The 14,863-nt window shown below is 40.0% G+C and overlaps 1 protein-coding gene across 1 annotated transcript in view; it reads left to right on the top strand.

The window, feature by feature from the left end:
* Positions 1–1,224: 1,224 nt before the first annotated feature.
* The window catches only part of rnaset2l (ribonuclease T2, like), a 52,727-nt gene continuing 39,088 nt past the window's right edge, over positions 1,225–14,863 (top strand). Inside the window, exons 1-4 of the mRNA XM_060856035.1 lie at positions 1,225–1,253; positions 4,562–4,668; positions 9,344–9,398; positions 14,289–14,353. Of these exons, the coding sequence (XP_060712018.1) occupies positions 4,586–4,668; positions 9,344–9,398; positions 14,289–14,353 (203 nt within the window). The 5' untranslated portion in view covers positions 1,225–1,253; positions 4,562–4,585. The remainder of the gene's footprint in view (positions 1,254–4,561; positions 4,669–9,343; positions 9,399–14,288; positions 14,354–14,863) is intronic.

Genomic DNA, 14,863 nt, shown 5'->3' with positions numbered 1-14,863 from the left:
ATTACAATTCTTCACTTTTATTGCCCTAACCTTGAGACTCTCTCTGAAAGATTACTTCATCATGGGCTGCCTCAACAACTACTCCCATTCTGGTTTATCACTCTCCTTTCCTGGATCTGTACCCTCCCCGGACCCCAGAAAGGATGCCTCTCAAAGGTATAACATCACTCTTTACTGATGGATAGCCACACCAGGCCAGTCCTATGCCTGAGGTTTTCCCCAAGCTTCAAACTTAGTTACATCAAACAAACATTGCTTTTAAGTATTTCAACTCCATTTTTCTGAGCCCCTTACAGATTGCCAGACACAGATTCAATTGCCTTCCCAGTTTATCAGCACCCAAGGACTTTCTTGGAGTTCTGATTCCACCACTTAGCTGCCTACTAATTTCTAGAATTTCTGTTTAACGTCTACCACATGGAGCCCTCCAACTGCTCACGACTCCTCATCGATTCTCCTACACAGAGTCTGTGTCATTTAACTGCCTTTCCAGCAATCATGCAAACCCAGTACTCCTAGCATGCAATCTACTTTGCCTTCTACCTTTTGTATCCTCATTCACTGCTCAAAATCTGTAAACTCCCCTTCAGTGACACCTGATCAGTCCTGAGTGACTTATCAAAAACCTTGTAAAAAGCCCCTTTCTTATTGCTGGGCAGAATTGACTTCTGCTGTCTTGCAACCCTTGGAATTGTCATAAATGTTACCTTGGTCAACACAGAAAAAGTAGCTACAAAGGAATTCATCAATTTTTTGACAACAGGCCTTCACAGGCCCATAAGCAGGTCAATTATCTATGCACAGCTTTCAGGGAGATGGCCACGCTGCCTCCAACTCTGTCTCTGGGAAAATTGCTCAGGGTGGGATGGAGCTGAGGAACCAATGTGCATTCAGGTGTGCTATTTTTAATACACTTTCACCTTGGTGCCCTCCCTCAGTCCAGTATATATCACCTTAAAATTCTGCCCATCATGTATTACTTGCTTTGCCATGAATTCTAGCTAATTTAACATTATTTGTTAAGGAAAGTTCTGCAAATTCACTTTCTGTCCCACAAAAGAACTCCAGCTTATTGGCTGCACTATTACATCCATTTGAAATCTTTCTACGTATTGAAAGAGGAAGTAAAAAGGAGACTTCTTCTTTTTGTCACCATTCAACATTTTATATTTAAAAACAGACAGTCGAAACAAATCCAGTTTTTTAAACTACAGAGAGCCACAAAATAACTCATCTGAATACTTCAAACAGTGGTAAGTAGCTAGTTTCATATAATTTCTGTTGGTTCTTTAAAGGAGCCATTTAAATAACAGCACTAGAAGGTATTGGTTTAATGTGAGAGGGGTAACTTTTAAAAGGGACATGTATGCTGCTACATGAAGAAGCACTGACACCTGTGAGCACATATTGGAAAATTTGCATTTCCCATGATTGTCTGCCCCTTAAGAGGCATGGAAAGAAAATTGCAAGTAGTTACTTGTGTTTAAATATGTGACTACGGTCCAAAAAGCTCTATGCATTGTCACCGAAGAGATAAACCTACTTCTATATCATTTAGTTAAAAACTATAACCAGAAAGAAGTGGATTTTTCTGCTTTCAGAAAGTGATAATAACAAATATATTCCAAATTCTGCTAACAAATCTGCGTACAGAGTTGCTGTTGGTAACGTTCAGATGATTGACAAATCACAATTCTGATGAAGGGTCATTCGACCCGAAATGTTAACTCTCTTTTTCTCTCTACCGATGCTGCCAGACCTGCTGAATTTCTCCAACACTTTCTGTTTCTCATCTAGACTTAATGTTTGCTATCCAAAACTCTTTAAATATTCTTTGTAAATTGTAAATGTTGTATGGTTTTTTAGATTAGGTTACTTACAGTGTGGAAACAGGCCCTTCGGCCCAACAAGTCCACACTGACCCGCCGAAGCGCAACCCACCCATACCCCTACATTTACCCCTTACCTAACACTACGGGCAATTTAGCTTGGCCAATTGACCTGACCTGCACATCTTTGGACTGTGGGAGGAAACCGGAGCACCCAGAGGAAACCCACGCAGACATGGGGAGAATGTGCAAACTCCACACAGTCAGTCGCCTGAGTCGGGAACTGAACTCAGGTCTCAGGCGCTGTGAGGCAGCAGTGCTAACCACTGTGCCACCGTGCACTAAGTTGTTTTTTGCACAAAAAGTTCCTGAAGTCATTGTTAGAGAGTTATACAACATGAAGTAACCAAAACCAGCTTGATCGAAGCACAGCTGACAATCTGACATTTAGATCTAGAATAATTTATGGTGTACTGACTTCTGCAGGGCTGATAATGATGTCCTGGTGTTGTGCCATTGCACTATTGATCTTTTGGTGCTGTGAGTTGACTTTGCATTTTCCTATAAAATGAACAATGGTCCTCGCATATATTGCATTATGTACCAAAGTCATCTCAAACAAGCGGTGGGAATGTGGTGCCAGCATCTCTTAAAGATATTGCTTGGTGTTTTGTTATTGAGGAATGCTAGTGAGTAAGTTAAAATGTGCCAAGTAAATTCACATCTTAATATCCAATAATATTGACAGCATTAACTCAGTATGTATACATCCCATGGACACATAGTATCCACCATCTCTTACATTTAATGCACAGAGATTTGAGAGCTTTTTGTATTTTATTCAATTAAGCAGAAACATTTAGAAGATGTTAGTGCAGATGTATGGACGCAAATATAAATATCCCTGCTTTCAAATTGAGACAAATAAGATATAATTTAAAAGGTAATATATCACTGTAAATCCTTTAAAGGTCCTCTTCTCTAAATGCACTGAGATAATCACAATGCTGCAGACTATGAAGTCTCATATATGTTTCAAATGCACAGCAGGAACACAGCCGACACAGGCTGTCTTTTTGTTCCATTCAGCTACTGACTGATTCCAGCGTTGTTTAACTATTGTAGAAGTGAAAGTTGATTAGAAAGGCGAAAGTGTACTAATGGTTTTGTCACACTGCATGATCATTCATGGAAATCGATGTGGAATAGTCAATAGAATATTCAATGAATGAATCATTTGCTTTATCTAGCACATAACCCTTCTCAGCATGTACACAGCGTAAGAAGTAGTGACATAAAGTCCTAGACATCAGTCAAATCAAATATACAAATTATTTACACAACAATGTAAAACTGTCTCCAGGGCAGTGTTCCCCACTAGTTTAGATGTTTTTTATACCCTTTACTTGAAAAATATTTGCACTGTTACTTGCTGGAAGTGCAAGCTATTAATTGCAGGACTAATGGATTCTCCCCATAACCAAGCCATACAGTCATAGAGAGGTACAACATGGAAACAGACCCTTCGGTCCAACTCATCTGTGTCCACCAGATAACCGAAACCAATCTAGTCCCATTTGCCAGCATTTGGCCCATATCCTTCCAAACTTTCCTATTTATATATCCATCCAAATGTCTTTTAAATGTTGTAATTGTACCAGTCTTCACCACTTCCTCTGGCAGCTCATTCCATACACGTACCACCCTATCGTGAAAAAGTTGCTCCTTAGGTCCCTTTTAAAACTTTCACCTCTCACTTTAAACCAATGCCTTCTAGTTCTGGACTACCCCACTCCAGGCAAAAGACTTTGTCAATTTACCTTATGCATGGCACTCATGATTTTATAAACCTCACTAAGGTCACCCCTCAGCCTCCAACATTCCAGGGAAAATAGCCCCACTCTATTCAGCCTTCCCCTATAGCTCCAACTCTGGCAATATCCTTGTAAATCTTTTCTGAACTTTTCAAGTTTCACAACATCCTTCTGATAATAGGGAGACCAGAATTGCACACAATATTCCCAAAGTGGCCTAATCAATGTCCTATACAGTTGCAACTTGGCTTCCCAACTCCGAAATTCAATGCTCAAACCAATAAAGGAAAGCATATCAAATGCCTTCTTCACTATCCTATCTATCCTTGACTCCACTTTCAAGAAACTATGAACCTGCACTCCAAGGTCTCTATGTTCAGCAGTATTCCTCAAGACCTCACCATTAAGTATACAAATCCTGCTCTAATTTGCCTTTCCAAAATGCAGTGCCTCACATTTATCTAAATTAAACACCATCTGCCACCCCTTGGTCAATTGGCCCATCTGATCAAGATCCCACTGTACTCAGGTAACCTTCTTTGCTATCCACTACACCACTAATTTTGGTGTTATCTGCAAACTTAGTAACTATATTGCCTAAACTTTAGCGGGATGCTGAAACAGTAATGTGAATTACAGTTTAATTCCTTCCAAAGAGAAATAGAAAGAAAAGAAAGAATGGATTAAGAGTCTAAAATTGAGATGCTGTGTGTACGAAGCATAGAGTAGAGCAAAATAAATTAATCATCGGATTTGAAATTTACAGTGCATCTTTGAACCCTGAATTTGCTAGCTGATTTGTGCATTAATAGTAATCTGCACCATAAATAGGGCATTTTTTTTCCAGCAAGATTTGGCACAACACCTTTAGAAAGATTCCCAACAATATAATTCATTGTTTATTCTGTCTTTTGATAGGAGAACTGTGACGGCACTTCGCTAATGGCCTTGTACATTGGAATATGTTTAGCTGTTGTTTATGGTCTCACAGCCATGACTGCAGCACAAGCTGATATGAAAGACAGGTAGGTTTTGTATATTGTAATCTGCTGCATCTGCTACAATAAAGCTAGTACCTAAAAATATTACTGCATTTTCTGTTCCTGTTTCTCATTACCATTATAGTACAGTGTTTAATAGAGTTCATTCCACTGTCATTGTAGGCTTTCCCTATATGCTATAATTGTGCCTGTGGTTTCTTTGAATTTCACTGAGAGATCTTTTTCAGCACACAAACAAGGACATGCCAAGTCTTGAAAGGATTAATCATTTAGCGTATCCACTGCATAAAATCAACAGCTAGATCCTGCAGTAAGTGGAGAAGTGATAGTGTTTGCCATGTGTGACCTTGAAGAAAACTACTCACAAAGAGAAAAATCACACAATACCAGGTTGTAGTCCAACAAGTTTATTTGGAAGCATTAGCTTTCGAAGCACTGCTTCTTCATCGGGTGGATGTGAAGCAGGACCATAAGACACAGAATTTATAGCAAAATATTACAGTGAAACAATAATACATTGAACAAACCTAAACAGTTACGTCTTTCATCTTTTAAAATGGGTTTCTGGTTTTGTTCTTTCATATGTAAATCCAAGAATTTCTTTTAAGTCACATTCTCAAGAACCCAGTTTTATAACAAAACGTGACATCTCATCTCAGACAATGCCTAAGAGGTGTGAGTTTAGAGTCTGTCTGTATCCAAATCTTGAGTCAGACTGATTCTATTTCCAAAGAGAAATTTACAAAATATTACAAAAACATGCAGGTTCTGCATTTTTTGAGCAAAATAGAATGTATCTGCAAATATAATTCTGCAAATACAAATTCACCCTATAAACTTATACGTGTGTGCATAGGATGGGGAGAGACAGACAGTGAGTGTGTGCATGTGAGTATGTTCATGTGTGTGCATATGAGAGAGTGCATGTTTGCACGTGTGCAAGTTTGATGAAGTGTATGCGTGAGTGTGATGGGGTGTAAGCCTCTGAGGGGTGTGTGAGTGTGGGAGTGTATGTGCACGCTTATGAGAGAGAGTCTCCGTGAGTGTGTTAGTTTGTAAGAGGGTGTGTGTATGTGTTGCTTGTGTGTGCGTGTGTGTGAGAGAGAGATCATGTACAATGCAGTGGGGTCAGCTATGATATGACATGAACCCAAGATCCTGGTTGAGGCCATCCTCATGAGTACCGAACTTGGCTATCAGCCTCTGCTTGGCCACTTCGCGTGGTGGCAACTGATAGAGTACCCTTCATTGCCCAGTACTTCCCGGGAGCCGAAAAACTACGCCATGATCTTCACAGCCTGCAACTCATTATCAATGAGGATGAGCACCCAGCCAAGACCTTCCCTAAGCCTCCACTTCTTCCTTTTAACAACCACCATCCCTTAAACAGATCATTGTTCACAGTAAGCTGCCCAGCTTCCAGGACATCCACCACAACACTGTACAACCCTGTCATGGCTACCACTGCAAGACATGTCAGAGTGTCAACATGGATACCATCATTACATGCAGGGACACCGGCCACCAAGTACATGGCAGGTACTCATGTGACCTGGCCAACATTGTCTATCTCATATGCTGCAGGCAAGGATGCCGCGAGGCATGGTATATTGGCAAGACCGAGCAGATGCTACGACAATGGATGAATGGACACCACACAACAATCACCAGGTAGGGGTGTTTCAGTCGGGACAGACAACAATGCAAATTGGCTGAGCAGATGCTGATAGCCAAGTTTAGTACCTATGAGGATGGCCTCAACTGGGACCTTGAGTTCATGTCACAGTACAGGTGACCCCCCCTCCCCCTCCCCTTCCCATCACCACACACACACACACACGTGAATTTTGAAAGACTTGTAGCTAAGGTTGGGGTTTTGGATGTAGGTTTGCTCGCTGACCTGGACGGTTTGTTTTTAGACATTTCGTCACCATATTAGGTAACATCTTCACTGAGCCTCCGAATGAAGCACTGGTGGTGTAGCCTGCTTTCTATTTATATGTTTAGGTTTCCTTGGGTTGGTGATGTCATTTCCTGTGGTGATATCACTTCCTATGGTGATGTCATTTTCTGTTCTTTTTGTCAGTGGGTGGTAAATGGGATTTAATCCAAGCCAGAGACACGCACGAGAATTCCTAGAAGCATGGTAATCCAACCGGAACTCCATCAACAAACACATTGACTTGGATCCCGTTTTACCACCCACTGAGAAAAAAACGGAGGCTCACTGATGATGTTATCTATTACGGTGACAAACATCTGAAAATGAAGCTACCAGCTCAGCGAACAAACCTACATCCATACACACAAACTCTTACATACTCACACACTCATGCAGACCCTCTCTCACACACAAGTTCTCTCTCATACGCACACACATACACACTCCACACTCACACACATGCATGCACCCTCTCACAGGCTTATACCCCATTGCACTCACACACGCACTTTACCAAGCTTGTATACATGCAAATACGCACTCTCTCACATGCACTCACACTCAGACACGTAGGCTCACATGCACACACTCACTGTCGCTCTCTCTGCACGCGCACACGCATAAGTTTATGGGGTGAATTTGTATTTACAGAATTACATTTGCAAATACATTCTGTTTTGCTCAAAAATGCAGAATCTGCATCTTTTGTAATAATTTGTAAATTGCACTTTGGAAATATAACCAATCCGATTCAAGATTGGGATACAGACAGACTCTAAACTCACACCTTTAAGGCATTGTCTGAGCTGAGATGTCACCTTTTGTTATAAGACCTTAAGTTACCTTGAGAATGTGACTTAAAAGAAGTTCTGGGATTTACATATTAAAGAACCAAAACAGCAAACCCATTCTAAAAGATGAAAGACGTAACTAGGTTTGTTTAATGTATTATTGTATAACTGTAATCTATTGCTATAAATTCTGTGTCTTATGGTCCTGCTTCACAACCATCTAATGAAGAAGCAGTGCTTTGAAAGCTAGTGCTTCCAAATAAATCTGTTGGACTATGACCTGGTGTTGTGTGATTTTTAACTTTGTCCACCCCAGTCCAATACCGGCATCTCCAAATCATGACTCACAATGAGCTATGTACTGAGCAGTATGGTTTCACCTTTCCCAAATTTAAGTCAATTCTGGTGCCCACAAAAGGGCATGCACTAGCAGTGATGTCATCAAGCAGATGAAGATGCCAATCACATTGAAGAACTTTCACAACAGAAAACCAAGTAAAGACCATCCTTATTAAAGCAAATTACTGGATGCTGGAAATCTGAAACATACACAGAGAATGCAAAAGAAATTCAGGAGGTCTGGCAGCATCAGTAACAGAGAAACAGTTAGTTTTTTCAGTCTAGTATGACCCTTTTGCTGCTAAACAGTCGCACCAGGCTCGAAACTTCAACTCTTTCTCTCTCCAGAGATGCTACCAAACCTGCAGAGTTTCTACAGAATTCTGTTAAAGGCCATCCTTCACTTTTTGATTATTTTGCACGGAGTGAATAAATATACTCCCCAGTGAGGGAAACAGCCTCTCAGCATCTACATCAACTTTGTAGTGGTTTTTATTTTCTTTTATTCATCTAAACTCTATAAAATATCGGCTCACTTGACTCGAGCTGAATGGAAGGTAGGAAGACAAAAGGTCAATGATCTGACTGACAACTATTGAGTTGTCCTTGAGCAAATGGAATTGAGAACCAAGGTAATTTCCCTCCCTGTGAGTGCTTTACTGGGTTAGTATAACATTTGCTACGTACTTTTTGTTTTTTAATTTCCTTTAAACCTCTTCTCTCCCCTTGAGAAGACGCTGACCATATTGGGCATTCCTGATGAAGGGCTTATGCCTGAAACGTCGAATTTCCTATTCCTTGGATGCTGCCTGACCTGCTGTGCTTTAACCAGCAACACATTTTCAACTGTGATCTCCAGCATCTGCAGACCTCATTTTTTTTACCCTAAACATCCAGTCCACTCCACTTCAAATATAAACTTTGTTGGTGAATATGAAGAAAATGGAAAATACAAACAGGAATACATCATGCAGCCCCTCAAGCCTTCTCACCAGATAAGATCATAGCTTAACTCCATTTTCCTGCTTATCCCAATATACATTAAGTATAAAACCACAAGTCTGGTGGCTTATTTAAAATGCTGTACCACAATTAGCCTGATTCTGCTTTCACTGAGCAAACATATATCTTCACATTCTAATGCAAACCCATTGAGAGAACTATCTCTGCTGTGGTTTTTTTCTTACCCCTTCCTGTTTATGAGGTTCTAAGAACAATTATAACACCTAAGTTGTTAAGATTAGTTAACCAAGCCTGCACTGATGATTGTAGCATCAATGTTTTCAGGTTTGTGTGGGTTAGTACCAGATGGACAATTTATGTATCCTCTAGGCCACTAGGAGATTAACCCAATGCAGAATAAACAACTGACACACCAAAAGTATAAGTCCTAGAGTTCTCCTGATTTCCTGCTATAAAGGGTAATGGTGTTGAGAGTAGCATTCAAGGGATAGAATAGTGGAAACTGTATTAAATATGGTAATAATACTTAATCATTTTCCAGAGTGTTTCACCTGGCAACAATCACGGTTATAATCGGAGACAATGGGGAATTACAGGACCATTTTTTTGTCTTTAAACATAATTCAACTACATTGGTCCTTATTTTGTGATCTTTGTTTCAAAGTTGCCGATGGAAGTGTTTGACATTTGCTCAACTGTGGCCAGGATCATTCTGTCTGGTAAGAAATTTGTAATTAACTTGTGCATTCATTCATGGAATGTAAACATTGCTGATTAGGATGGCATTTATTACCCATCCTTAATGGCACTTGAAAAGATGGGAATGAACTGTCTTTTCTTGAACTGTTGCTAACCAAGGGGGTATAGGTGCACCCGTAGCATTCTTAAGAAGGGAATTCCAGGACTTTGGCCCAGCAACAGTGAAGGAAAAACAATTTGGCTCTAAATCAGAATGGTTATAACTCGGAGTGATGTTATACGTGATGGAGTAGAGGACATGGATATTGAAGCAACCCTGGTGTGTTGATGGTACAGTTTGCTGCCACTGTGCATCAGTGTGGAGGGAGCGAATTTGTAAGGTGGTGGATGGGGCTTTTTTTTTTACCTTAACGTTAATAAGATCATAGAAGCAGAAGTAAGCCATTTTACTTTAACAGTCAGTGAGATCATGGCTGATCCGATAATCCTCAACTCTACTTTCTTGCTTTTCTCCCAAATCTTTTATTCCCTTACCGATTAAAAATCATTCTCAGCCTTTAACTTACTTAAACACCAGCCTCAATAGCCCTCTGCGGTAAAGAATTCCACAGATTCATTAAACCCTGACAGAATAATTTCCTCTTCATTAAAGTCTTAAATCAGCTGGTTGTAGACTCTCTCATAAGGATGTGGGGTTGTGTTCAATAACAACCGAGATCTGTGTGTGGTGAAAATTGCCTCTTTATTGAGCGTCCACAGTAGCATAGCTCGAAGTGGTGATGGAATCCAAAGTACAGTATTACAGTAGCCTCTTTCAGACACAGTTTTTACATAGATTGAAATTTTAGCACTCTGGTGTCACATAGGGGGAAGCAGGAGATGGTTTAAACGCTTGCTAAATGCTGGCTATTACTCCTGATGGGATTAGAACGTCTATCCAATCTGAGCTTGCATAATTAAGAGGTGTTAGTTCTTTTGTCTTTAAAGTTAGTAATGTTAGTAAAAATACTAGACCCATGTGATCTAAATAAGTGAGAAATGATATGTGTACTAAATAAAAGTAAAGAAGATATTAAACTGATCTTCTGCAGCTGGGTTGTGAGACTTCATTTGATTAGAATCCCTACAGTGTGGAAACAGGCCATTTGGCCGAACAAGTCCACACCAACCCTCCAAAGAGTAACTCAGCCAGACCTATTCCCCTACATTGACTAATGCACCTAACACTATGGGACAATTTAGCACGGCCAATTCACCAGACCTGCACATCTTTGGATTGTGGAAGGAAACCAGAACACCCACACAGAGAATGTGCAAACTCAACACAAACAATCACCCGAGGTGGGAATTGAACCTGGATCCCTGGCGCTGTGAGGCAGCAGCACTAACCACTGAGCCACCAGGCCACCCATTTCTACCAGTAGTTAATAATCCAATTTAGACATGCAGAATTTGCAGAACCAAATCAGAAATTGCTGGAAAAACTCAGCAGGTCTGGCAGCATCTGTTGGGAGAAATTAGAAATTAACATTACGGGTGTAGTGATCTATTCTGAAGATTTGGCCTGTATCCCTCTAAATCTTTTATATCCATGTACATTCACATGTCTTTTGAATATTGTAATTGTACTCGCCACCACCACTTCATCTTGCAGCTCATTCCATATATGCACCGCCTTCTGTGAATCACAAAAGTAGCATCCAAGCTCAGCGGGTACTAGGAAAACAAATTACATATTGGCCTTTATTTCAAAGGGAATGGAGTATAAAGGTAAGGAAGTATTGCTAAAACTACACAAGGCATTAGTTAGACACAGCTGGAATACTACAGACAGTTTTGAGCCACTTACCTAAGAAAAGGTACACTGATTTTGGAGGCAGTCCAGAGAAGGTTCACTAGACTGATAGCAGGTATAGAGGGACTGTCTTATTAGGAAAGATTGGGTAGATTAGGTCTGTTTTTATTAGAATATAGAACAATGAGAGATCACCTTATTGAAATATACTGGTTTCTTGGAGGATTTGACAGATAGATGTTTCCCCTTGTGAGAAATTATACTATGATTTTCTTTACTAACTCACTCAGAAGCGCTCCATGTTTACTGCAAGTATCACCTGCTTTTCAGAAGTTTGCTTTACACTGCTTTTACGAAAGACCTACATCAGTACCTGTTTTTGCTGATGATGGGACACAGGTCTCTGTGCAGTTATTTCAAGCACCCAAAGAGAGTTTATGCTTACTTGCAGAGGTCAGTGTTCAACTGCATTCCCACAATTCTGTGACAGATTACAACTCAATTAATCTAAACGTTGTTGCTATGCAGGTTTAAAATGCAAAGACACCTGGTGCCAGCTTGTCTCACAAGTATATCAAATCCAGCTTTCCAAAGGTTACATGACCCTGTGTAACCAGTAATTAAAATCCTAGTTCCACTTTTGATCTTCAAGTAGCAAAAGAACATCTCTTGGTACATTCTCCATCAGAGGGCAGTATCCAAACTTTCATTTTTCACAGTTCATATTTTTTACTGTGCTAACTCTTTTGACAGAATATCTTCTTAGGTTAGACTTTGGCAGTCAGCTTACGTGACCTCGTGCAGCAATATTCTTAAATTTAGTTGTAATAATATTTACCAAAACACCACAGATGTAGTTAATCTCTGATTACATTGTCTTTGGAGAGTGTGCAGACCAGGGCATGGTTATAAATGTTAGCTGCCAACTGGATCTGGTACTTCCTTTTATGAATATATAGATCGCATGTCAATTAGAGGCTAACTAACTTCTATCCTTCATAAAGATGTGCTCATCAAAAACTTAATTATTTCTCATGTACCAAATCTCTTTCACCTATTATTCTAATGCTTGCTGACATTGACTGGCCACCCAGTTAGATATCACCTCAATTTGAAAAACTCTGATCCTTGTTTTCAACTTCCTCCTATTTCTGTTATCTCCTCCATACCTAAAATTTTCATAATTAGCACCACTCTCCAATTCAGTGTTGTTGTAATGTTCTGTGTTGTTTGGGGCCGGCACGGTGGCTCAGTGGTTAGCACTGCAGCCTCACAGCACCAGGGAACCAGGTTTGATTCCAGCCTCAAGTGACTGTGTGGAGTTTGGACATTCTCCCTGTGTCTGCGTGGGTTTCCTCTGGGTGGTCCGGTTTCCTCCCATAGTCCAAAGATGTACAGGTCAGGGGAATTGGCCATGCTAAATTGCCCATTAGTCAGAGACAGATGAGTTACTCTTCAGAGGGTCAATATGGACTTGTGGGGCTGAAGGGCCTGTTTCCACACTGTAAAGAATCTAAAGTGCATCTTTGACTTTAATTATTCCACCATTAGCTGCTGTGTTTTTAGCTGTCTTAACCCTACATTCTTCTTCTGAAACCTCTGTGCCTCTGCTCTTACGATGATCATAACCCTACTTCTTGGATCAGGATTTTAGCCATTTGGACTGATACCTCCCTGTTCAGTGTCATAAATGGTTTTGTTGGACATTGCTCTTGTTAAGCAACAAGGTTGTTACCTCAAAGTCAACACGATAAGACATAAATGGATTTTTTTCTTTTTCTTAGTGTTCATTCGCTTCGACTTGTGGGGGTTTTATAATATATGATGTTTATAGTATGGTACTCTCCTTATGTTTTTGTAAAGATTGTAGTATTTAGCTGATTATGCTGTTTCCATTAGCAAAGTAAAAGATGTCTGAAAAATTAATCCCACTGGAATTCATCCATGAGTTACTAATTCTCCTGTAAGTAGGAAATACACTTATTTTGGCAGGCCGGAAGCAATAAGAACACGATGGAGAATTTGATGGAATTTTCAAGGGTCTCAGATGCTAGCTGGATTGCGAGTGAGAGACCTATGTTGCCTTAGATTGTCTGACAAATTGAGCCAATCAGCCAATTTACAGGCATCTGCAGACTTTCTATGGGATCAAGATCGTGTGGGCAGGGTATCTCTTGCTTGGCAGTTCCAGCAGGAGATGGTAGCTGCTGTTGGAAATACATAGAATCCCTATTACCTGGAGGGGCAGCATCATGGAGTGACCCATATTGGAGGTAAGCATTTTTAGGAGAGATTCATGGGGGGAGAGGGCTGAAGAGAGTCGCAAGAGTGGAGGGGTGGGTCTTAGCGTATCGTCACTACCCCTGACATCAGGAATCTCAAACAGGCAACGAGTGCCTAACAACAAGAGACCAATCTTCACTCTGCCAGAAGTACAAGCAACCCTACATGGGCTTAATATCAATGAGGCACGATGAGGTCCTTAAGTGAGCAATATTTGGCCACTTAAGGGCATCAAGCGCCAGTATGTTGGGAATGCTGTGCACGGACCTTCCTGCCAAACACTTAACTGGGATGGAATCACAAAGGAGTTGGTGTTCCCACCCATTGTGCTCCTACCTGATTAAATATCATCAAACTTATCAAAGGAGAGGGCAGAAGATTCTGTAGCTTTTCTTCTCCAAAACACAAAAGGTTAACATCATTAGATTCAAAGCTGTTGTGTATAAATTGCAGGTTGTGATATAGCAACCCCATTCATTTGGTTAGAAATGTGCCCAAAGTATATTTAATCCTCTTCATTTTGATCTAAGTGTGAAAGATAACCACTGTGAAGTGACACCTCCCCACTGCAATGCATGCAAAACAGCTATCTCTACCAGACTCAATCTTTACCTGAATCTCTGTGGTAGCTCCTTAATATTGTTCCTCTGAAGTGGTTCTAATTTTTTTTTAGAAAAATAGATTATACTATAGTACCACATTATCACTTGAACTTCTAAAAATAATTTACAATCTAATTATTTACAAATGCTGCCGAGTATTCAAGTGAAAGATCCATGATGTAGAAATAAATACAAAAAAAATCTGAAAACAATTATTTTCATTCTTTTAGACTTTTTCAAAACATCACTGCATGATTCCAGATCAGGTGGATGGCTGGACAATTCATGGACTGTGGTAATTAAAAATAAATATTAATTATTTATTAACTACTTTTATTTAGCATAAGTTCCATAATGTCTGTAAGAGCTTAGCAGTTTAATTTTGCCACAGGCATATTGCAGGACTGATTGAGAATATTTTCACATGACTCATTACAAATCAACCATTAAATGCCTTCTTTTCCATCAAAATGAAAAGCAGCTTCATTTTCGGATAGTTTGGATGCCTAGTTCACAATTCCTCTTTTGGGACATTAAGCACAGGAAGTCAATCTGAAGCTTCCATCTATGACATCTATCTTTCTATCCTCTATCATTACATTACAGGTATTTGAGGGAATCTCATCTCTGTAGTGAATTAGCATTCATTATGTGTGCAGGCTTTCTACCGATTTATGGTTTGGAAAGAATAGGTTTGAATATTAATGGTGTCTTTACTGTACTGTGTAGAAATTATTATAAAGTAGCCTTGGGGAATGGGCATATTGTGCCCACTGGTGAGCTCAGTGCCAACCTTGACTGCAGC

The sequence above is a fragment of the Hemiscyllium ocellatum genome, chromosome 47, assembly GCF_020745735.1.
Source record: "Hemiscyllium ocellatum isolate sHemOce1 chromosome 47, sHemOce1.pat.X.cur, whole genome shotgun sequence".
Classification (NCBI taxonomy): domain Eukaryota; kingdom Metazoa; phylum Chordata; class Chondrichthyes; order Orectolobiformes; family Hemiscylliidae; genus Hemiscyllium; species Hemiscyllium ocellatum.
Note: the sequence above shows the minus strand (reverse complement) of the source record. Positions and strands in the feature narration are given on the sequence as shown.